A 25,489-nucleotide genomic window follows, 5' to 3' on the forward strand; every position below is an offset into this window, starting at 1 on the left:
GTGCGACTCGCAGCATGTGCTGCAGTTCGTGATGTTGCTGTGATGCCAGTTCTTGTCGTGCCCTGCGTGTCACAAAAATAAGCATCGTGCCAGCTCCGTGACATGGCTGTGTTTCCAGCTCCCGGCAGTCATGGCAATAGTGTTAACAATAAAGCTGAGATGTCTGGCAAAATCGATGACAAAGCGAGGTAGGATGGCATAAATAGAACTGGCCATTCTCTTTGGTTCTTTCGGTAAAGTCACGTAGGTATAAAATAAAATAAATCACGACGTTTGGGACGCAACACAAGCGCATGTCTTCAGGTGAAAATCGCGATAGCCGCGATGTCTGCTGCGAGCAGCACGATGTCTGCGGCAGACATTGTTTCGGGCGCTTGTGTTGCGTCCGAAACGTCGTGATCCACCTTGTTCCACTTCTACCTACGTGACTTTACCGAAAACCGAAGAGTATAGATATTCTAATACTGTCCCTCCGTTTATGGTGTGGCCATTGTAACCTCTTGAGTTTGACCTCTTGAGTTTTGACCCGTACAGTGTTCGCTCAGTATTCGCTCACTGCCGTAAGGAGGAACTACAGCAGCGACGTGGCGAGGCAGCGCCAACAATTGGCCAATTTCTGCGGTTCTCTATATAGGAAGGAGTTGTCGGACGATTAATGAGTGTTCATACTTGTGGGAGGTAACAGGAGCGCCCTGAAAAAAACCCACACATGCGAGGGGGCAACATACAGATGGAATAGGTGAAGTCCACATGTTTCTGTCCTGCCTTCTGGCAAGCCGTAGGGTATGGCACCTCGTCGACGCCCACAGGATGGGAGTTTCACAACATTCGTGCGATCCACTGACCCTCGCTGCCTCCGCGGTGGATTACAGGATCTTTATTTTTACTGGAAGAATCTGATGAGCAATAAAGCTCTTTCACAGATGTCCAGTAAATGGAGGAACGGGAGCAGGGCAGGGCACAACTGGCCACCGCCTGCTGCCGCCGTGCACCACGTGAACGTAGTCGCGACGCCGGATCCCACCATTCACAGCCGCTTGCTCGCGCGCCCTCAGGAGCTTCGCAGCTGGGAGGAGGAGCTGACGCGCGCGGCCGTGCAGCAAAAGACGCAGGAGGAGTGCCTGCGTCGGCGCGAGCAGGAGCTGGCGGAGCGCGAGATCGACGTGCTGGAGCGCGAGCTCAACATCCTCATCCACCAGCTTAACCAGGAGAAGCCGCGTGTCAAGAAGCGCAAGGGCAAGTTCAAGCGCAGTCGCCTCAAGCTCAAGGACTGCAACCGCATCAGCCTGCCGTCCGACTTCCAGCACAAGATCACGGTGCAGGCATCGCCCACCGTCGAGAAGCGCCGCAGCCTCATCAACAGCAGCTCGTCGAGCCCGCCAGCCAGCCCCACCATCAAGCCGCGGCTCAGGGCCATACAGCGTGAGTAGTACCCTTGCTTCCACGAACGCATTTTTGTCCTGTCGGGATTCGGTAAGATTCGTGAAGCACATTGTTTTCGTCTCTTACTCTGCGATGTAAGTCCCTTGTTTGCACGCCGGGCCTTGCATCCGGAAGCCGCCAGTTGGATTTGATCTGCCGGATTGTGATCGTTAAAAGGAGTGGGATGGCTTCTCTCCCAAAAACTGTTATCGCGGTGAAATCGATCGATAGGTCGTGAGTGGTGGGGTAAAGTGTGGGTACTCCTAAGTCTTCCAAGACGACTGGTCATTGTGGAAGGGTAGGCCCTTCCACCAGCAGTAATTTAAGGACTGCACCTTTACTTTTTCACTGTCTCTATTGTATTGTTTCATTATTTGCTCAGTCTCATTTTCACCTTGGTTCGCTCCATGAGCCTATGATCTGCGAAAATGTAAAAGCGGCGATTCTTTCATACGCGATTCGCTGCTTGTATCAATATGAATCGATGAACATCAGTACATCCATACATTTCAAGCATATGCATCAATTAACTTGCATTGCGTGTACTTTTTTTCTCTTCGTGTCTAATTCCGCACCATTCCCTTCTGCTTTCTCAAGTCACGGGATCCGAGGGGCAGTCAGGGTTCCCCAGCCCCCAGCGCAACAGCTACGTGTACCAGCAGGACGTTGACATCACCAGCGAGTGCGCTCTGTCTGATGGCGCTGCCAAAGGTGAGCTCCCCCGCACAGCCATTGGCATGCTGTCCATACCTTAACCTTTTACCGTTCCAAGATGTCTGCAAGTTGCAGGGTGGGTCCCTGAATCTCGGAACGCGCAAGCAGTTTGCTTCAATTTTTTTTGGAGAGGCGTAGCACTGCTGTTTTTAAAGACAGGATACTCTACTCACCGCAGAGAACTGTAGCGACATGATCACACTCGATGATAGCTGGCGCCAAGCTGTGCCACACACCCTCCCACATGACCTTTTACTTACGATTTTGTTCAGAATCGATTTGATTTCGTTCTGATGGCGTAAATGTTCGTAATCAGAACGGAATCGGAAGAAAAACTGATCGGAACGGGAAATGATTAATTATCGCCAGCTGCGGCATCTCAGGCATCGTGTCTCGCACCTCCTTAGTTGATCGTGCTCACCATGTGAATTCTGTGACGGTTGCATCTTCCCCCCCCCCCCCCCCCCCCGCTCTGGCCACTTCTGTGCAGGCATCTCATATTTGAGTCCTAACGACATCAAGTAGAGTCGGTGTGTAGGGCACGTCAGTTCATTAATGATTGGGCTATACAAAAACAAAACTCACTGCAAACAGGTAGGGAAAATGTATTTTTAGTCGAAGAAATAGTCACGAGTCTATCAATGAGCGAGTCTTCTGGACCAATGTGTTTTTTTTCCAGCAGCATTTGTTTAATAGAAGATGCAACACAAATAACAAACAGGACTTAGGTACCTTGGCTCTGCGTCTGGAGAAAATAGACTCCAGAGTTCAATTCAAGCATGTCAGTGGCACTAGTGACATAATTCTGATAGCTTTTATTTAAACTTAATTGCACTCGGGTCAAGAAGGAAACGTTGGATTGACTTTTATCCAGTAGTGAAATGACAAAAGTTCTGCATAGAATGAAACACTCCTTCCCCATGTAGTGATTGATATATTCCTTGATTACCCAACAATTCAATAAAATTGGACAATGACAGTTGTCAGTATATTTTTGGTCACGGAAAAAAATATACCAGCACCATTAAACCCGCACCCCCATCTGTGACATACAGCGATACACCACCTCCTAGTGTGTATGTGTGTGAGAGTGGTAGTGTAGCGGTTAACGCGCTGTGCTACGAACCTGGTGACCCGAGTTTGATTCCCGCTCACGGCCAACACCAGTGACGATTATCTGAACCGTTCCTGTGCTTCCCCTAGGTCAACTCAGTCTCAAATGAGTACCTGGTGTGGTGTGTAAAAATATCGCCACTGGGGGGAAAAAAGCGGTTGTGCGTGTCGCTGGCCACCCACCCCCTCGTGTACCGTGCCGTCCTTTATAGGTGCTGCTCGCTAACAGCACTTGCTCCAAACGTCTGTTAAGGCTACACGGGGGATCTCTGTCTGGATGTTAGTGGCCACGCACAGCAGAATCATAGGTGCCTAGCAGCTCAGGAGTGGGCCCCTGACTCATGTGAAAGAATGAGGCCGTATCAAATATCAGCTCGACTTGAAATTTCCATCAACATCACGTGATACGGAGGGGGATCTTTGTCTTTTTGCGTGCATGCGTACGGACGACACAGCCGCGGTGGAGAAGCGCGAGGGGACCAGGACGTGGGCGCGCGGGTCAGTGTGCTCGCGCCCTCGCTCGCAGCATGAGGAGGATGAGGCGGAGCGCAAGGGCCAGCGCAAGAAGGGTCGCACGTGGGGGCCCAGCACCATGCAGCAGCCACGCGAGAGGGGCTCCTGGGAGGACAGGTAAACTATTAAAAATAAACTTTTTTATTTTTATTTAACCAGGTTAAGGCCTCACTGAGCGAGGCAGCTCTTTTTCAGAAGCAACCTGGCTATCACAAATTATAGCTCACACGGAGTGGCTTATTGTCGTGTGGAAATTTTTAACGGCTAAACACTCTAAACGTGTGTTTTTATAAATGTGGAGGGGAAAACCCGGAGGACCCGGGGGAAAATTCACGCGACCACGGGGAGAGAACATGCAAACTTCAAATATACAGCAGGCGTTAGGGTTGGGATCCAACCCACGACCTCCTGCATACCAGGCGAGGTAGTTGACATCTCACCACCGTGGCACCCCAAACGGCGAGACAGGCATTAATCCAGCTTCGAGGTGTGCTGATTTACCCCCTCCACGATTCCATGATTTTTCGTGATTCGGGGTCATGACCTTGTTCACGAATCGATCGTTGTTTTTCTTTATATTTCCATGGCTTTCTGTGCTGGTGAATGTAGAATCGACAGTTGTAGCGTAAATCTCTTCTCCTGGTCCGAGCTCGCCCGGATTTTATCTCACAATGGTTTAACCCATCATGTGATTCCCTTGACCCGTCATGATTGTTTATAAAGCCGATAAATAGGGACCCTGTCTCAATCCCTGCGAAAGGTAGCAAGATGTTACAGGCCCCTGCCCAAACCAGTCTGAATTATTAGCAAGTCTGACGCTGGCATTGTGTGCTTCTGTAGTGCCAAGAAGCAGCATACTTTATCATGTTTATATGAACATATATACATTCATTGATTATCCATAACAGGTTTTTTTGGGTTAGATCGCATGAATATAAATGTCGTTAAACCCGCCACCACCTGTCAGCCAATTAGTAAGGTTTGTCAAAAAAACAAAACATGCCGATTAGTTACTAGTTCAGCACTCCGGTGTGTTGGAGAGTAAACCCATAACATTTACAATTCGAGTACGACATTTCGCTGGTAATTGCAACCAGCTTGATTAGGTGATAGCCAGAATTGTGAATAAGTTTTCCTCTTTTGGTCTTAAATAGAATAAAGACGATGTCATCACTGAACCTATCAGGTGCGAAGACCAAAGTGGGGTTAATGTAACCCAAAATACACCTTTATTATGGATAATATTGGTTACGAAAGCCTGACAATTTTGACAGTTTAAAGAATCATAAGGACGAGTGTAATGGCTTTGTGTGACCCCTGTAATAACTCAAGGTCACTATGTTACCACCAACAATAGAATAGATTTTTGCATTGCATCGTGACCCTGAATCAGGAAAGTAAGAATATATTTCAATCAGTGAACAGTTACATCCCTAGCTGGAACATATTTGGAGGTATTGATCTTGACGAAATTAAAGTACTATCGACAGGGGCATTCAGACTTATTTCAATGGGAAAAAAGTAGTTCGAGTCTCATCAGGCTTGCCCATTTTACTCACCCCTATGTGGTGATGAAGGGCAAGCTGGGATTTTAATTCCATGTACGACATTGAATTGGAAGCCCTGCTAAGCTATCAACTAACCTGCAGCATATCGTGCCCCATTTCATGTTTAGTTTCCTGTTATAATTTTATGATTTAATTGCAATAGAAGCAATAAATGGTTAACTTGTAGTGAAAGTACGATTAGTCGATAGACTGAAATTCCAAAGAATTCCTACACCATAATGATGCCATTATCAGTATTCATCTTCATTGACCGTATATATTTGGCTTTATTTTTTTCTTTTGCAGTCTTTATTGCATTGTCGTTTTGCGTGTGTGTTGTACTGTTGTACGGGTCGTGTGCGTCGGTGCCGGTCGCCATGTGTTTGTAATTCACGTTTGCTCTGCGTTGTCGTCGTGGTTGCTGCCTTGCCCCGGGCTCGCCCCACCATAGGTTTGTTCCGGCTGCCGAACCCCTCATGGTGTCGCCCGAGCCCCAACGCCTGAATGGCAGTGACGAAAGGTTGGCCCTGTTAATGTTTTTTTTTACAATTTTTTTTCCTCCTTTTCACCTTTATTCTTGCTTCTCTCTGCAGCGGGCGCTTTCCTTTCTGATGCTGCCGTGCTGAGTTGAACAGCTGGCGCGGCCTCCTCACCGAACTTGATTTTGTTGCTTTGTTCCTGCCTCTTATTTCCGGATGGTGTCTCATGTATGTCCTGGTATGTGTCTTTGTGTCTTTGTGACTTAGTGTGTTTGTGTTCGACTTGGCCTCAAATGAGTACCTGGTGTGCGGTGTGTAAACACTGAAGAGATAAAGGCGGCCGGGCATGGTAATGGCCACCCAACCCTGTCGTGTGTCGTGCAGGCATTCATAGGTGTTCACGAACGGTGCTTGCCCCAACAGTCTGTTAAGGTTATGTGGGGGTTTTTTGTCTTTTGTGTGTGCGGTTAATGTGGGGTGAGATGGCGCATTGGTTATCGATTGCGTTTAGGAGCTCAACAATCTGGGTTCAGTTTCCACCCGTAGACTACATCCATGGCACATGGTATCCAAATCTGACTTGGGTCCCGTTTTGGTGAATTTAGCTTTAAATTAGCACCTTTTACAATGTATGAACGTTATCGCAGGGATATCTGTCTTGGTGCACGCCGCACCACTCACTCTTTTGTGTCTTGTTCGCCTTACAAGATGCTCCATCGCAGACCTTCCCCCAATAGTCTTGTTTAGCTTAAATAAGAATAATTTGTCTGCTTCTGCATTCTTGTGTATTTTCCTAAGTCTGACAAGCACAGATGGGAAACACCTCGACACCACGTTGTGCATTCTGGGTGGAAACTGGTGTATGCCTGAATGATATATTTTATGTACTTAGAGTCTGCAGATAAGCAACAAACTGAATGCAAAGTATTTTTCTTGCTGCTTCTTCACTCGCTAATATTATATTGGGCGGCAGCGTGGCCTTTCATCTTGAGTTTGTAAGTTCTCCCTCTTTTCTGCATGGGTATGCTCCGAGCTCTTCGGTTTCCTCCTATAGCTTAAAAAACACACGCATGCACTACGCGACTGATATTAGGCAAACATCTTAATGCTGAAAAATGACCTGCAAATGACTCAATTAAGATCACACTTGGCAGGACCCTCCTACAAAAGATGCTTGAGACTGAATTTGAATGTGGACTTGGGCTATTGTTTTCAGGGACACCCCTCTACAGGACGTATGACTACCGGTGCTATCACCAGTCTGCTTTTACACATATTATATTTGGATTCCTTCAAAATGTATTAATTCGCAATTGTGTATTCTGCAAATGTATTAACCTATCCATGCGTGCCCCTTTGGCCCGTGACCATCTCCACTGTTTGTCCCGCACACCCCCCTCCGGTCGCCCCTCCATTGCCACCCACCCACAGGCTGACGCCGTTGTCGGATGAGAACAAGCAGTGGTCGTCGAGCACCCCCAACCTGGGAAAGACGCCGCAGCGAGCCGGTCTGCCCGCGGCTGTGGGCTTCTCCTGCCTGCACGAGACGGGTGCGTGCCTCCTCCCCCACCCCTCTCCCCCCCCCCCCCCCCCCCCCGTTCCAGGTGTGGAACTGGGCCTTGATTTCGCGTGGCTGAGTGGGACGCGGCTCCCCAATCTCTCCGCCTTCTGCAAATTAACACATCCAGATTTCGTGTAAAATTCTAGATGATTGTATATGCCAGGTGGCGCGGTGGTTGAGCGAGCAGCTTACAATAGGAAGGTTGCGAGTTCAAATTCTGGTCGGGGGGGTTGACTCAGCGAATCACTCCTCCTGGGCACATTGTTTGGCCCTGAAGATGGCCGTTGGCGTGGCTTGTGTTGTTGCTCTGGAGACCAGCAGATCGATGATCGGAAATTGTAGTTGTTGAAATTGTAGTTGTTGCCCTGCATCTACATTAGCCATACAAGAGAAGAAGACTTCTCCTGTGTTGATCAAATAAGTGTGACCTTGTGGGGTAGTCAACAGTTGTTGTCCTTTGCCTCGACCTATCCCCACCATAGAAATGTGGAATTTCCCCCACTGGCTCAGGTGTGTAAACTGGAGACAAGCACTGCCTTTGAATAAGAATATAGATCGGTTTTTGAGAGAGCATCACTGTGTCTGGATATATGTTTAAGAGGCTTGTGTGCCAAATTCTTGTTGATTTATTTTTTATTTTTGATAACACTGTAAGGTCCATACAGTAGGATCACACATTCACTTGCTTGTACTGCCATCTTCTGGCCATCTTTCAGGTCCAGTAGGTTTAGGTATGTCAAATCTACGTGGCTCAATCGAGGGTCCCAGAGGATCCATTCACTTACAAGTCCAGCGAATTCAGGGGATTGGATGTTTATCCGAATTCCAGTCGTAAGTGTTTTGCCTGCGACAGGAAACTGGAGTACCCAGAGAATACCTACTTATGTGAGTGGGTCGGACTCAAATCAATGCACAGATATATTCAAGAGTCCATTGCTGTTCTGCCATAGCCTGGTCATCTCACAGCTGGAGCCTACAAACTGTATTATTCCCACAGTTTTCTTCTTTCGTAGGTGGTCAAGCCAGATAACCATGTCAGGAGCAGTGGAGTGTATGGCTGTGATGTCTCCGTCGTAATTGTGTATCGGGCATTTCGTTGTTGTAAGTTGTACGGTCTGTTGTGGATGACCACAGTCGCACACAACTGGAGATTTGTTAATTTTCCATTTGTGCATCAGGTATCTGCATCTGTTGCCATGGTTTGTGAAGTGGATTCGATTTAGAGTTCGATCATGAGCTTCATGGAAGATCAAACCCAGGGAGACAGGTTTGATCTTCAAGAGTCCCGGTTACAAGTATTTACCACGCTCAACTCTGTTTAGCCTTTTGAGATCTGACAAACTCTGGCGCGCGCTGTGTGGGCGACGCGACGTGCTGGGACCACAGGCGAGAGTGGCGACGCCGGGCCCTCGCCCGAGCCCCAGGCCAGCTCGGACCCCACGCCTCAAGCGACGGGTGCACAGCTCGAGCTCCCGCTCACGGGCGCACGCAACTCGTGGCCTGGGAACGGCGCCATCGCAGCCGTCGCCGCCGCCGCTGTCACCACCGCCTCCCCCGCCATGGCGTGCGGACAAGGGAGCGACACCACCGAGGAGCCCACGCCCGTCAACTCGGCCTCCAGCACGCCGCAGGTTCCCGCTTGGCCTCTCGAAACAAACGTGGCGTGCAGAATTGTTGTGTCACGCATTCCGTCAAGCGTTTGTCTGCAAAAGTGTATTCAATCAGCGGGACGTAAGTCGATGGGAAGCTGTTGGCCAAAGGCATCTGCGTATTTGCAATTAGTTCCATCATGCTCTGGTTAGCGTCTCGTTTTGGGAAACCATTGGGTCGGGTTAGACAGTGTTCGATAGGGTAAGGCTCTAAACACCAAGACGTCGTCCTAAAGTACCGTTCCTCTTGGATTTTGATTTGTGGACAGAGTCGTGCATAAACGTTTACAACCTTAGTTGCCAGGGTGCGGCTGAAACAGCATACTAATTTTAAGTGGCATATTTATTAGTCTCAAATCGTAATAGCACGGCTGGGATATGGTTGTTTACTTAAAAATGCTAATTATAACCTCACCATCTCTCTCTACTGTAATGAATACTCAGTGTCCAAACGAAGCTTGGATCACACACCAAGTCTTTCATATTGTTCACCGACACTTTTCTTTGTGTCAATTCACAGGTGACCCCGACAAACAGCCTGAAGCGGCAGCCTACCCAGCGCAAGCGCTGCGAACTGGCGCTGCTGGACTGCACCGCCGTGCTGGCATCGGTGGTGCTGGGCGTGGACATACGTGACGTGTGGAAGCAGCAGGTGCTGGGCGGGCTTTCCGATGACCTTGAACCGGCGGAACGGGACCGCTCGGCGGACCGCGGCGTCGGGGTCGGTGTTGGGGTCGGCGTAGGCTCCACCAAAAAGAAGGAGGGCCTCTTCCAGCGCACGGGCCGCTTCCGCCGCAGCTCCAGCCCGCCGAGCCGCAAGCCCACCAAGAAGGAGGAGGCGGCGGCAGCGGCGCTGGCGGCGGCCGCGTTGGGGGCCGGCGGCGAGCCGCACGCGTCGGTCACGCTCGACTCGCTGTCGTCCATCTCCGAGTGCAACTCGACGCGCTCGCTGCTGCGCTCGGACAGCGACGAGATCGAGACTCCGCCGAGCGTCGACTCTCCGCCGACGCCGGGCGGCGGCGTGGTGCTGCGCGTGACGGCAGCGGTCCCCCACTCGCCGTCTTCCTCGTCGTCGTCGTACGAGGAAGCCGGGATGGCCGCGTCGGCGGTGTCGCGCACGCGTAATCCGCTCGTGGACTGCCGCGTGGAGAGCTTCAAGCGCCAGCCTGGCCAGTCGCTCACGCCCACGCATGTGCTGCTCCCCGTGGCGGCCGGCGCCGTGACCAGGAGGCACCGGAGGACTCCGTCGGACGGCGCGCTGCCGGGGCAGAACGGGCCGGCGCACCAGCGCACGCCATCGGACGGCAGCGATGGCGGTTTCCCTCCGACGAGTTAGTGTTGCCCCCTTCCTCCACTCCTTCATCCACAATTCCATTTCCTCTTGCCCACGATCATTTCCAACCTCCCACCAACCCACAATTTCTCTGTCCTGGTAACTTTTTATGCAGTTCCCTGAATATAAATAATTTATTGGCCACTGAAATCCCTCCCTCATCTTAGAATCCTCTCCCTCCTCTCTCACAAGGAGAGTGTGACCCACAATCCCACGCTCTTTGTAACTCTCAGATCCGTTCGTGCTCCGTTAAATGAGATGTGCGTATCTCTTGTCAGCAGGATGTCTCGAGTGAAGGAACAGAGATTTCTTTGTGATGTCAATTGTGCAAATTTGAAGAAAAACCTTGAAAGGACAATTACAGAATCACCCATGAGATGTGGAATTCCGTAGTATTGGTGCACAGCACAGTGACATAGCAAATGAAAGCAAATTTGCGCGAGTTTAATTGAAACCATTGCTGTGTAATTTCAGCAGTACAAAGCATTCAGCAAATTTTAACTGCTTAATTCAGGCAATAATTAATGTGATATTCTTTAGTCGTAATACTATTCTTGGTGTTGTTTTTAAATAAAGTTAAAAGTGACTCCCATAACGGTCACGCAATTTAGGTTCGGCTCGATGAGGCCCGTGCTGGAAATTCCACATTCCCATGGTTGAGCGCACTCTTTGTTCAAAACATTTATCCCCTCGCAGCAGAAATCCCCCTCCGGCGTCACCGGCACGGTAGCGATCCAGCTCTTTTCGCCGCCCCTTTCCCTGTAGCCAACGGCGTGGGTGAGGGCCCATGCCACGGCCTCCCGCGCCTGCCGGATCCACGGTCGCTGCTGGCGCTGACCCCGCGGCGCCCCCCATCAGACGACGCTTCTCACGACCCTGCGCTGGAGCGCCCCCGCACGCTCGAGTTCACACCGCGGCCCCGACCCTCGCCCGGCGGCGGCACCGGCGGCTCGGCATCGGGCGGCGCCGGCCCCGCGGCGGCGGGGACGGCGCGCAGCCGCATCGACCCCTGGCGCTTCATGTCTCCGGGTGGCCGCCACGACGGCGGCACCGACTCCCCGGCCAGCAACTCCGGGACGGCCACACCGACGGGCAGTGCCGGCGACTTCGGCGCGCCCGTTCACCTCCGCGCCAGCTACTCTTCGCCGGCACACCACGCGCTGCCGCCCACGTTTCGGCAGTCGAGCTTTGACGGCGACGCGCAGCACCACTGCCATCACCAGCAGCACCAGCCGCATTGGCAGTTGGGTGTCGTCGCCGGCAGTGATCACCACTTGGGCGTGGTGTTGCGCCAGCAGCATCATCGCGGGGTAGCGGGCGAAACGGAGGCAGAGGCGCACTCTCCATTCCGTGCGTTTGGCGCCGTGTCTCCGCAACACCTGCTGCTGGCGCGTCGCTCCACCGAGCCGGCGTTTAGTGGCGGCGGTCGTGGTGGCGCCTTATCGCCTGCCGCCGGAGACCCCTTCTGCACGTCGAGCAGCGTGGGCACCCTGCTCGACATGGACGTGGAAGGGCAGAGCCAGGACGGGACGGTGCCGCTGTGCGAGCCGAATTTGTGACTTTTCCCCGCCGGGTGGGGCGAAGCGGCGGGAGGAGGGGCCGTCGGGCAAGAACCGTTTGCGCGTGAGTTGCGGTCGCTGTGGGGTGAGGGCGAAGTGAGCGGTGAGGTTTTGCCGGCCATGGGGCCGCATCCTGCTAGCATCCCTTGGAAAACTGTGACAGGAACTAAAAACAAAACAAGCGACAAACTCCCCCTGCCGACCCACACGGAAATTACGGAATCGCTCAGTTGCCGCGTTGCCAATGACGCAAAAAATAAAATGATGATAAACCTGATAATACGTCAGTGATATTGATCGCAACTCCATGATAAGCAATGCGCGTGTTTAGTCAATTCTGCAAGAGTGGGTTACGTTATGGCCACAACGTTGGACTGCACTGCCATTCTTTTTGCCTTGAAAGTGCTGCTGCGGCGCCCGCGATCTTTCCGCCCGCGTGGAACGCGGCGAGCGGACCCCCCTCCCGCTTGTCTCGTGTGATGGCGCTTTCTCGCACGCTCACCCCGGGCTAGCTGGCGCAAGCTGCGCTCACAGGTAGCTTGATTTGCACTGCTGTTTTGGGTTTTATCCCCTTTTTATTTCTATAAACATAGGGGGAGCATTTTAGCCGTGGCCATTTTAGAGTTAGCTAAACGTTTTAAATTAAAGTTGCCGAGACCGCTTTCAATGGTAGCATTCCTTGACAGGTTGAGGGGGATAGTTTGCAATTTCTTTAAGCCCCATGAACCACTCGGGCAATTGCAGGGCGATCGTTGCCAGCAATCATCGCCGGCAATACATTAACCATGAGCGACGATGGAAACTTGGGTGGGCAATGGAATGGAGTGACAGAGTTTTCTCTAGCCAATCAAAACAAGCCTAGATAATAAGTGTGTACGCTGAACAATGATTGATCTGCTGACTGTAAATGAAATTGTTGATTGTGTATGGGGTAGGCCTAGTACTAGTCGCTAGTTATGTAAACTGGTTTTTCAGTAGTTTATGCAGTCCATTATTACTAGTCAGTCAGTCATTTCGTCAATACAATACAATGCATTACTTACCAGATCAAATCATTTGGTCAGAAAGCGTTCTCTTTCATCTGTCCAAGATCCCACTCATGCTGGGAATTGGAAGCCCCCACCATGTTTTGTCAGGCAAAGAAAGCACGACACTCTTCGGCAGTCACGTGTGCTCTCTCTCTGATCTGGATGGACATTGCCGCTGCGAAATGATTCGGCAACCAGTGCCGGTGGCGATTGCCGGCATCGATTGCCCGAGTGGATCACGGCCTTTAGGCTTTACACCAGACAAAAATCGGGCTATAAATGTTTTTGTTATTATCAATGGACCCATTGCTCAAAGATAAAGTGAAGGTTTCCTCCCATGCAAGGCACAAGGCTTTTCCCACGAATGCCAGAAAAGCCTTGCTTCCACACGTGCATTCACGGTGACACTGCTCACCCAGTCCCCCCAACTCATTCCAGCACAGCTCCCTTCTAAAGTCTTAAACTGCTCCCCTGGTCGATGCTGAAGGTTTTAAGTTCAAGTGTTAAGTGTTTGTTTTGGGTGGCTTCAGTTTGAATAATTGTCGCATATGTTCTCGGATCGTCCTTGTCCCCAACCGCTCCACCCTCCTGTTTTGGTCACGAACGTAGCAGCACCGTCGTTGGTGGGCCTACAAAACGTCACGTGTCTAACTTTGCACTTGACTGCAGCAGCGTGGACTGTGGATTTATATCTGCTGCCTCGAACCGGACTTGATTGAGCTGAATTATAACACACGCTCTCTCACCATTCAAAGAGGTCACTGTAGCAAAAAGATAGTGAATCTGAACGGGCCCATTTTCGTTGTTGAATGGAACTGTTTGAAATACTAACTTTCGCGATGGGTGATTTGCCTACAACTGTGAACTGTTCCTCTGTGCTTCCCAGATCCCATCAATAGAGTGGTCATTTACAAACTCATGTGTTGAAATGTCTGTTGAGGTAGTTTTCAGCGTTTTGTTATTGTCTTTTATCATTTAATCTGTCCGGCAGTGAGATGTAATGCATAGTCGTGTGGCATAGGACAGCGTGTTAAGAAATGGGGCAATGTTTGAACCAACATCGTCACCCATGCTACTCAAGAGTTCTTAAACTGGCCTGAGTCACATCTATGCACTTTGTAGCAGCTTGCGTTCAATTTAATTTAATTTTCTCCTGCTCAGATTTTAAACTACTGAAACACTAAATTATTCCTAAAAAGGAACCTGACTGGGTCTGTAGCCTGTGACAAAACGTGTTTGTGCGTAAGATCCTGTCGTAAAAGATAATGTTATTTATTTTTCGTTTTTATTTAATTCCCTTCCCCGCCCGCCTATTGGGCCCGTTCAATCCCCCAATGGGTAATGTTTTAACAAGTAAGCGATGGAGTACACCTTGCTGAGAATGCGGAAGAGAGTTTACACCTTCCCGTTAGGAATGCAGCCTCCCTCCCTCCTTCGCAATCCCCGCACTCCGTTGCTTCAGGTGTTGTTGTTCTGAAGGCAAATTTAAAATTGTCACTACTTGCTCGTTTTGCTTGCGTCAAAATTACATTTTCACGTCTTAATGGGTACGACATGAGTTAAAGTAAATATTATGATGCCCACTGATAATTAATAGCTTCACAAGTAGGTTAAGTTTTACGTATTTCTCTGATAGGCGATGATAATTTTACGAATAAGAGTTGAAGCATGCAAAGGCATTCGTTAAAGGAGACGATAGGCGACCCACGGGGAATGTGATGTAATACCTTTGTAAGAATGCCGGTTAATTCTGACAGTATCTTTCCTATCGTCGATGTGTTTTTCCGATGGCACTGACTGATGGCTTGATGAACGGGGGTTCTGAAAGACATGGAGCGTAGCACAACTCCGTGTGGTGCGTTTACAGCAGCTCTCTTGCACCCACATGTCTGTCCACGTGTTCCACTTTGACCGTCTGCTTGCCCCCTCCTTACACACCACTCTCACACTGGACAAAACACGCACACTCCACGACAATTCATGCAGGGAACGCGACGGAGACCTTTCGGGCGGTTTAAGGACGAGCGTTTGTATGTCCCGTCGTAATAATCTGTGCCGTCTCCCTTCCAGAAACCCATCGCATCTTAATCACTTGGTTGCCTGTGAATAGCGCGGGGATCGTATGTAGTATTATGGATGGACATTGTGGATCCTGTGGCATCGTTTGTGAGAGTAGTCGGCTGTGTAGTTTACAGGCTTTAATCGCACTGCCGTCATTTGGTTTTGTTACTGCATTGCGTTCCTTTGCAACTACATTTTGCTGAGGTGTCTTTCACAAAATAAGTTGCAAATCTCGGAGGGCTTTTTCACCTGGTGAAATTAAGGAACGAATTGAACTTTGAATTGAATTTCGTGTAATTAATTGCATTACAAATAGATCACATTGATGTGATTTGGAAAAGTTGAACAAATGAGCAGATTAGAATTTCTTGCCATTGCTCATAACCCCCAGATAGCCCCAAATAGGACATTTTATAACCCTGAACTCTCTCCCCTTTGTTGAGCAAATCACACACCACTCATAGCACGGCATTACACGTGGCCAAATCCGCTTAAGCTGTATTGTTCCTGCGTAGCGCCGTCTGAATTCACTCTACTCAGTGGGATACATCGCAGTATTATCGCACGCAGTACGGCTTGTGAGCTACCGTCCCAGGACGTTCTGTTAGAGTTGTTGTTTAGAACCTGGCTTGACCCACTTTGCAGTGTGTGATCGTGTTGACAGTTTCAATTGGGGACAGGGGCAGACTACAGTCGAAGACCCATTTAAGCAACCATGAACGTGGCAGTGACCTTCCCAGGTGGTCGCACCCGTCACGTCATATTTTACACATTACAATCCCTTGCCTCATTGACAGATTTACAAAACGTAGTAAAAACCACAATTGCAGCTGTTTGTAAGTGCAGTATTACACAGCATTTAAATGAGAGAATAGGTTTTTTTTCCTTTTTTATGGCAGCAAAACAGCTGTGTTAAGATGTTAAAACACCAAACTGAAACCTTTTACAAGGAACCATGTCTGCATAAACCACTGCTTGTGGTCAGAATGCAAACAAAAAACATTGATAGTATATGCATTGTCCTTGAAACTGATTGGTCCACACCAGACAGCTTTCTTTTGAGCCTCGTCTCAAACGGTGTTAGACCAGAGGATGTCTTTTGACGCCTTTAGGCGTCTTTTGGCGTCCTCTGGTCTGACACCGTTTGAGACGAGGCTCAAAAGAAAGCTGTCTCTGGTGTGGACCAATCAGTTTCAAAGACTGCATATATTATCAGAGTGGTTTTTGTTTGCATTCTGACCACAAGAATTGTGGTTAATGCACACATGATTCCTTGCAAAAAGGTTTCAGTTTGGTGTTTTAACATCTTAACACAGCTGTTTTGTTGCCAGAAAAAAGGGGAAAACCTATTATATTTTGGTACTGGCAAAGGAGGTCCCATGAGGCATTTAAATGATTTCTCTCAAGGGGGGAAATATTTTGTCACCAGCTGGTGGCAATGGTGTTGGTTTTGGGTTTTTTTAAGATCCCAGAGGGTATGGACTTGCGATGACGAGTTTGGGAAAATATCAAGTGTCGTGTTCATTTTTGCTGCATCAGCACATTTTAAGCATTATATATTCAAATACGGTTTATGCCAAAAGAAAACGAGACAAATTCCAACAACAAACAACTCGCATTTACATTGCACTCTGAGATATTTGCCATGGGCACAATGTGAATGAATGGTGCTTGCATGTATGTCGCGCTGTCCCTATATCACGTAATGAAACATCTCGGTGCCCGGAACCCCCTTTTGACAGCTGCCCCTGTGCGGTAAAATGTGACTAAGCACCTGGGCTCAGAGATGGGTGTGAGTCAAGCCCAGTCGGGGGTGGTGGGGGAAAACTATTGGTATGAGAGTCGTTTTTGTCAGTTTTTGCAAGTTTGATTGACATTGCTAGCCGAGAGCCAGTGATGCAGTACTGCTCCTTTGACATTTGCCTGCAGTCATTGACCACACGGGCTGTAAAATGTAATTTTAATGTGGCTCATTAAAATAGTATTGTTTGTGGAATAATTTCAGACGAGTGGATCTAAGGTGTGTTCAGCGGAATTATCTTTTGAATGTCATAGTTGTTTCCCCCATAGTTATTTTTTTTAATGTGAACCGATGCCCTTCATAATGAGGCTCAAGTACACTTAATGGTTCGTCTCAGGCTGGCAGACTAAAGATTTTAACTCTCACTCTGAGCTCTCTCTCAGCTGGATTAACGAGTGACAGCTGACAGTGCGCGCTGTGTGTATACGTCCCGTATGTTGGAACCTGATTTGTATCTTGGCATAAATAATTTTCATTCCAATTTGTGGCTTAAAAACTTCCGAATGTAGTAACGCAGTGGAGATTGACCATTTTCCACGAAACACATTCCTGCGCAGGGAGCTGGTAGGAACGTTGGGTTGCTCGGTCAATGGCCAGGGTCAACGGCGGCGTGGTGTATTCCGCAAATATGCCCGACTGTGAGGGGCGGGCACAAGCCTGCATGAGTAGATTAAACGTTGAGTTTTATAAGGGCACCACTGGGTGACCAGCCTCTCCCCACCCAGCCCCACCCCTCCCACCCCCCACCCAGCCCCACACTCCCCACCCAGCCCCTCTCCACCCTCCCCACCCAGCCCCTCCCCACCCAGCCCCTCCCCACCCAGCCCTCCACACCCTCCCCTCTCCACCCAGCCCCACCCCTCCCATTTTTGGATGCACGACGGACAGACACAATAATCCCCTGTGGGCTGGTGGAACCAGGTGGTTCCTACCAGTATTATTCGTGGGAAACTGCCTATTCTGCCACAATAAACTAGGGTCCATCTGTGTGCCATAAATATTCCAGACATGCACGGTTTAATAGTAAAAAAAAACTAATGTATTATCTTAGGATGTTCCATGACAGTGAAATTGTTATCATGCCTGATGTTGCCAAAAAATAATCCTGGTTTTTCAGCTTAAAAAAAGAGATGTGTAAGGTATCGGAGTGTACCCTTGCCCGTACATTGTCGCTTAACACTACTATGCAGACCTATTGTGTTGAATGTTTTTTTGTCGTCGCTGCCAGCGTCAACAGCATTTTCCTTATCTTATACGTTAGCATTACTGCACAGGGTCACATTTCCATTTGTTAATTTGTCTTCATTCCTTTTGAACTCACCGAGTTACCGATTTGGGTCCAACCAATTGCTAGTTTGCAGGCAGGACCTCGCTTAGCGTGATTCTGGAGAACGCCGATTCGTTTTGGTGCTCTTTGTTCTGGAGAAATTTTGTCAAGAAACAACAATACGTGGAAAATAAAAAAATTCGAAAAAGCCCTTTTGCGAGTGAGAACATGCAGCGCTGGCTGAGGAAACGTACCCGCCCCCCGTCATTCACTCAGCCGAAAAAAGCGACGTACGGCTTTGAACTATCCAAACCGCCCCTCCCCCCCAGCGATTCAATTATCACGATTCGTCATCACGATTGCGTAAGTAAAATAACAATTTTGTTAGCTCGGTGAAAGCTCACGAGACCAGGATAGAGTCTCGGGCTCCACGTAAATTAACCTCACCACAGAAATTGAGACCGAGGGCATCGCTAAGATCACTGAGGTTCTAGAGCTTTTCGGTGAGAGTGACCCGGATTTGGAGTGCAGCAGCAGCTCCTCCAACCTCATCTGCCACCGCTGCCTTGTCGGAGGAGTACAATAGAATGCACTCGTCAGTACAGCTACGTAATACTGATGTTATAAATTATTCTTATTTATTAAATAATGGTTACTATCTGTATTCCTATTAGCGCTATTACTGATACCCCAACGAAGCCCACATATATTGCTCATACAAAATAAATAATGCTGCCGGGAACGCATCCCCATATATGCAATGGTATAATGACCCCTTTTAGTGCTGATTCGATTAGCGTTCACTTCTCCAGAAACGCATCTTGAGCTCTAAGCGAGGTCTGCCCTGTACTGTGTGCCAGACAAAACAGTAGATGTTGTGCCCTTTCTAGGAATCGCCCTACAATTTCCAATGGACACCCTTTCAAGCGGAGATGTTCCATCTGAAGGGGATTTCCCAGGTGAAAATACATTTTGGTAAAAAAAATACGAATTAAATTGAACATTCCAAGCCCACTGCGTTTGGGACGCCAGGCTTGAAAGTTGCCACTTGGCGCGGCGATACTAAAACACCCACCACAAAAACTATACCCAATTGCATTCCTATACTTCGTATCACCCGCATATTGCTCCATAGAATTTTGGAAACGTACGCGTAAGCATTTTAAATGTTGCTCGAGGTTTTTAAAGATGCAAGCCAACACGTGTTCCCCGAACTATTTTTCGCATGGAACAACACCTTATGTCAACTTTTAATTTAGCAGTGGTTGTGCATGTGCACATGTACAACTGTATATTTCAGTTGTGTGTATATGTATATACTGTATATACGTACATGCGGAGTATACATGCGTATGCTTCTGCATGTAATATATCGACACAGACAGCAAAGGGGGTGTCCTCTATATAATCTTAACATTCATACAGCTCTCTTAAAAAGCAAACAATGGTACATATGGTATACAAGTATGGTATATAGGTGTGCGTACATCTGTACACAAGCACGTATGCATTGTATCGATGTTTGGTTGTGTTCTTATTTGTTATCGGATGTAACGATTCACCTCTTACACAAGTCGAGGAATTGTGGATAACGCAACTCCACAGTTTTATTTTTGCGTTGATTATATTTTGATGAATCTACGCTCTATGGCGGTTCAGCTATAACAGCGGTATGACATTCCAGAATCTGTAATGGTACGAAGGACGGCACCATTGCAGATTGACATGGCCGAGCGGGGTGTGTGTTGGTAGCTCATAGCAGAGGTTTGTAGTTCAAGACTGACAGACTGCCCTGGTTAATACCGCGGGTGTGTTAACCGTACAATACATGGCGTCTGCTTCTCAGTGGATGTTAAAGATCCCGTAACGTCATTTAAATAGAGGAGGCCATTGTGTGCCGGCATCACGGTCCAAATTTTCCGATAAAAAAAAATGACAGAGCAAATTACTCAATCGGGATCGCGCGTAGCGGCATCGCCCCCTACTGTGAAACTACTGTTAAACATAGCACCTTCGTGACTGCCTTGCTCTAGGAGAATGGCACGAACACCAAACGTTCTAAAATATTACCTTTGCAAATCTTTGGTTGGATCAAAATTTGAATAGAACATTATACAAATCCTTATACGCAGGATTTGTTGTGTGTAATGTGAGAATAAGCTTCACCTTTAATCTTTTGAGTCGTTGCATTCGTATGATTTATGCAGTCAATACACACTAGTTTACAGCCCATGCGGTCACACCGCAGAGTGATAGCCTTCCTACAATTGAACACTTCTTATACGTTTGCCAAATGTATGCTTTCGTGTAAAAAGCCCTGTAATGCTGAGGCAAAGTACATTTTAACATTGGCGCAAATGTTTTGTTCTATCGTTTCATCTCGTTTCACTGGTTGACGTGCGGGTTGCCCAATTGACCCCGTGCGATGTCAGCAGGCCTGGCCTCGGCGTTCGCCGTTTTACACCACATGGTGGTCAGGCGTTCCCGTTGTCTCGTGCACGCAATACGCAAGCCACTATTTGAACACGCGACGTTTCGTCTCGGCCAACAAATTTTGAGCAAGTCCGACAGACGAGGAGGCCGGATGTTGTAATCTCAGTAAATGTGTTTAAATTGTTTTGATTAATTTACAGCATACTGTGCTCAAGGTTACGATGCACGCAATGTATGAATTTGTTACAATCAGAAGTGTGCAGGAGAATGATTTGAACATGACCATTGTCTTAACTACACATGGGTATTTAAATAAAGTCCAACTGGTAGCCAATCAGTTTGGTGGGGCAGGTGTTTCAGGACGCTAAATAAATATATTATAAATATAACATTTTACTGAGCGGTTTCTCGTTCAGAAACGTAGCTCCTTGCAAGAGTTGGCTACTCTTCAATCATTCCCAATTTGACCGTATAGGACCAACAGTGATACGTTCGCGATTTGGTATTTTCGTTGCCACCGATTTAATAAATGTGTGTGTCTATTTGTGTACGTTCTGATTTACCATATAACTCAAATTGTTTATTTGTTTTCATCATGAGCGTTATCCAGGACATGCTACAGGAGCCATATTTTGTTTGGCAGGCCTACGTTGTTAATACACCCATAGGCAGAACCATTAGCGGGGGAGCGGTTAAGACGGGGAATTATACGGAGTGGTGGCGGGGTGGGTGGGGTGCATCAAGAGTGGGTTATCAACGTAAACCTTGAAAAAGCAATAAACGTCTACTTTGTAAAATGTTCACTCGGTTAACTTCAACTCTGCGTTGAAGAGTGGGCTGATTTGCAATCCGTGCGTTTTCCTCCTTAGGGCTGTAATCTTCGTGAAACGGCTGAAGTGGAACGGTTAAATTCCCGTCGCGCTTTTACGTTACCCAGAACGGTTCAAGCTCACGCCAAATTTCAGAATACTCTTAATATAAGGCACAGCTGTAGGACTGTACTTTGTGTGTTCCTCGTTGTATATATATAAAACGGAAGCAGTATATGGAGTATGGTATTTAACTGTATATTGTTGTATATAGTGTGTTTAACATGCGGTTTAGTTGGAAAGTTACATTTTTTTACGCACTGCGGGTCTTTGAACTGTGCTTTTTTTCCCGCCAGAGGATAAAAAAAGTTAACCTCATGTTTATTGTTTCAAAGTTAGAAAGATGCTGTTATCTGTGGGAAACTGGTATTTAAACAGTGGAGTGTGATTGTATGTCACTGGTAACTGGATCCACCTTTAAGCTGTCATCTCAAGTCTGGCATCTGAAACTTTTGGACCGTGATGCGCTCGGGAAATGTCGTGGCAGTTAATGCGAGAAATATTGACCTTGCAATACATTGACTGGCAATTATGGCAACTTGATATGACAACAGCACAGAGTCATGAAAGTTGTGTCTGGCCAATGAAGACAGTTTGTAGATATTCAGTGAACAATCTTGGGTTGTCACGTGATTCCCCCCCCCCCCCCCATCTCTAAGATCTAATTGGAATTTGCCATCCTGTTTGCTTCTAGAGAAAGCAGCAATCTGATTTATTCAGATTTGCAAAACACATTAAAAAAATTCTAATTTTGCGGCAACTATACCACGTGATAAATGCTGGCCGACGATTGCGCTGCCCCAACATTTCCCGAGTGCGCGATGGACTTCGCATAATTGTGTGTTCACGTAGCATTCGAGCAATGCTTCAGTTGATTATATTGCGTAACATTTTTTTGTTCCTGTGTTATTTCCTAAGTGTGCTTATGCCTCAAAAGTACAGAAAATGGCTATTATTCCCCACAAACTTGTCTTTTGTGACCAGGACAGTGATATTTTTGAATTTCACCTATTTTAAATGAGAAAACGGGCGAATTTGTGTCTTTTTGTTTACATAAAGTCAGAAAAAAACCAACATATGAATCAAAATGAACATGTATTTATACTAAAGTAATACAAAAATGACTACAAAATATTTACGCCAAGGCGCACTACCACAGGCGGGACTGGCCACAGCGGAGCGAGTTCTCTGTGGGGAGGAACAATATCAAGTGGGAGTCACTGGTGGACCCCCAGAAATTGCTGATGCCACCACTGCACATCAAATTAATTCCCCAAGAAGCTCACTAGTAAGGAGAAAGCGGCTTGGAACAGCTTTGTCGCAGTGGTTCGTGGCTTCCTGGGAAATCACAAGGTCGAAAACATGATGGGAGACAACATTTGGGGGCTGATTCGTGAAAGTGATTTACAGTATAATCGTTAATCTCGATAAACTATTCCCTTCTAAATCTTTTGTAGTCATTTTTCTATGCCTTTACAAATACATGCTAATTTAGATTCATATGTTTTTTTTCTGACTTTGTGTGAACGAAAAGACACAAATTCGTCCGTTTTCTCATTGAAGATACGTACATTTCAAAATATCACTGTCCTGGTCACAGAAGCAAAGTTTTTGGGGAATAATAGCCATTTTCGATACTTTTTAGGCATAAGCAATTACGAAATAACACTACCCAGGAACAAAAATTGTGTTACATAGTGTTATGACTGCGTATGGCTAGGCCTACGTGTAACCGAATGCGTCTAATACACGTAGTTGGCTGCTATTACAAATCTCCGCAGCGGTGTAGCTCCATTAAGCTGCGTACAGCTCGTTTACAATGAGGAGGAGGAATGGGGGAGGGTTGGGGGGTCCTATTGCACGCGTTGAGTTGACTGAGGCTGGAAGGACAGTTGCAAGCGGTACTGCAGTTGTTTAGCACGCGCGCCTGCGATTGCAAAGAGCTCTCTGTGTGTGTTGCGTTGGCCACGTTAGGTTTTGCTTTTTATTTTCAGCGGGTTGCGACGACGGTAACGACGAGAACGAAGATCGCGTTGCGTGCGCTCCCATGCGGGATCGCTGTCTGTTTCCATTGGGAATTTTTGCTTTTGGTGTCTCTGCGTTACGGGTCGTGGTGCTCGTCTATCCAACAACCGTGTTTGGATATTTTGGGGCAAGCCACAGTTGCTGCTGCTGCCGAGCAGACATTAAAGAACACACATCCTCATTGGTATATGTAGGCTACCAAGGTAACGGTGTCCGAGTGACATTTTCTCGAGTTAGAAAACAATTACTAGGATTACTCTACATACAGCAGCAGCACCACATTTTGTCGAGTTGCAGTGTATGAACTATTTCGCTTTGCAGGTCTGCAGGCCCTCACCTGAAGCAGATCTCCCAAGCAAAATAGTGCCTCGATGGTGGGCTGTCACCTGGTTTTCAGCTCGTCGTCAATTTTTAAAGAGAATTATGATTGTGAATGATGATTATAATGATAATGCCCATTATCTATCCAAGAATGCCTGATTTTAGTCTTAAAGTTCAGGGTCCAGCATTTACATTTTTTGGCCAATTCCATTGATGTGTTATTTGGCACGTGTGCTGAAAAAACGGAAGTGCTCGGAAAACATGCACACTGACGAGGGTGACACTCAACACTCCCCTCTCCTGGCCGCCACACGCCACAGCTCCACACCTCCAACACGTGGCACAAGCCACCCAACCAATTACTAACCAGGCTCTCGCTCCTGACATCTGATGAGAGCGGGTACAATTATTGGTTGATTTGGTTGGAGTTTCGATTTACAGCTTTCGTGACTGCAGGGATTCATCTTCTTGGTGCTTTCGGTAAAGTCACGTAAAAGGGAAATAATAAAATAATAAAAATTAAACATTTTATTATGTTATAATAAAACATATTTTATTATTTTATTATTTCCCTTCTACGTGACTTTACCGAAAGAACCAAGAAGTTGGTTGGAGTTATCACGTACGTTGAAGCCTTCATCACCATGCCATGGACTGTTTTGCAAATGGCACAATAAAATACATTCCTTTGATTTAAACTTTAGAAATATTTATGGCACTGTACGGTATAAGTCTTAATCAGCAGATACACTATCGACCGATTCTGCGTTAAAGATGCTTTGAGCCCTGCTACGAGATTTCATCAACAAAGTTGATCAACATCCAACAAATGCTAACCTCGGCCAGAATATTGCTGAGTTTTTTTACATTTCTGAAACTCTCTGCTGTCACTTTTCAGCCCTGCTCATCTTGTGGCTCTCTCTCCATACTGCCCGGCTGCTGCTACTCCCAATCCTCTCTCCTTCCACCAATTTCCTTAAAATCTCCGCTGCACGATGCTATACAACAATATGCATGCCGCGTGTTCCTTTTCGATGGGGGAAGTACGATCAAAGTCCTACAACCTGAGTACGTCATGGCGTGTCGTGGTTACTACCCAACGGGTCCAAGCTCGGCCAGCGACCGTGCGTGTGTCGCGACTCGATGTGCGCGCTCAGTTTAGGCTTCCGTGAATTTTTGGCAAGCAGCACGCATGGATGCACGCACTTAGGAACGCACGCTCGTACGCACGGACACACGCGCGTACGCATCGGCTCGTCTCGTTTTACCGCTGCTTGCGCGCGATCACCGGCGTTCCGAAGAACTCGTCCCCTGGTCGTAGTTCTCCAGCCGCCAGCGGAATTTGGCGCCCTGTTCGAATGCCCCCGAGTGTTTATCCTACATGGGTTGGTAGGGGACCCTTGAATGGTGCTGTATGATGAGCTGGGGCGGTGGTTGGGCGGTGATGCGACATGATGTCATGTGTACAATTTCACTTCTACCACCAGAGACGAGTGAAATTACGAGGGTGCGTTTTTTGTTGCTGCACTGTTAATGCAAATGAGTTACACTGGACTGTCTGCAGTCACTTGTTATTGTGTGCAACGTTATTGTCTTGTTGCCAACGTCAAAGTTACGACTTCCCTTGGGGCCGCGTCGATGTTGTGCGCGCACTGGAAAAAATCGCGTTGAAGGTGCTTCCATGCCTGTGTGACTTGTCTCTTCCAATGCGATGGCCACTCTCACGAGCTTGTCCAAAAAGGGACATGCGGGGACGGGCTGAAAGCACCACCCCCCCCCCCCCCCAATTGTCGC

General features: G+C 47.8%; 1 protein-coding gene across 1 annotated transcript in view; it reads left to right on the top strand.

Moving 5' to 3' along the window:
- Positions 1–15,931, top strand: part of LOC133342264 (mitogen-activated protein kinase kinase kinase 9-like) — a 69,387-nt gene extending 53,456 nt beyond the window's left edge. The window contains 8 exon segments of the mRNA XM_061551311.1: positions 1,056–1,422; positions 2,020–2,133; positions 3,705–3,879; positions 5,761–5,829; positions 7,220–7,338; positions 8,736–8,980; positions 9,519–10,329; positions 11,097–15,931. Coding sequence (XP_061407295.1) covers positions 1,056–1,422; positions 2,020–2,133; positions 3,705–3,879; positions 5,761–5,829; positions 7,220–7,338; positions 8,736–8,980; positions 9,519–10,329; positions 11,097–11,890 — 2,694 coding nt within the window. The 3' untranslated portion in view covers positions 11,891–15,931.
- The last annotated feature ends 9,558 nt before the right edge of the window (positions 15,932–25,489 follow it).

Source organism: Lethenteron reissneri, chromosome 14, assembly GCF_015708825.2.
Source record: "Lethenteron reissneri isolate LAM-NWPU_2019-01 chromosome 14, ASM1570882v1, whole genome shotgun sequence".
Lineage (NCBI taxonomy): Eukaryota > Metazoa > Chordata > Hyperoartia > Petromyzontiformes > Petromyzontidae > Lethenteron > Lethenteron reissneri.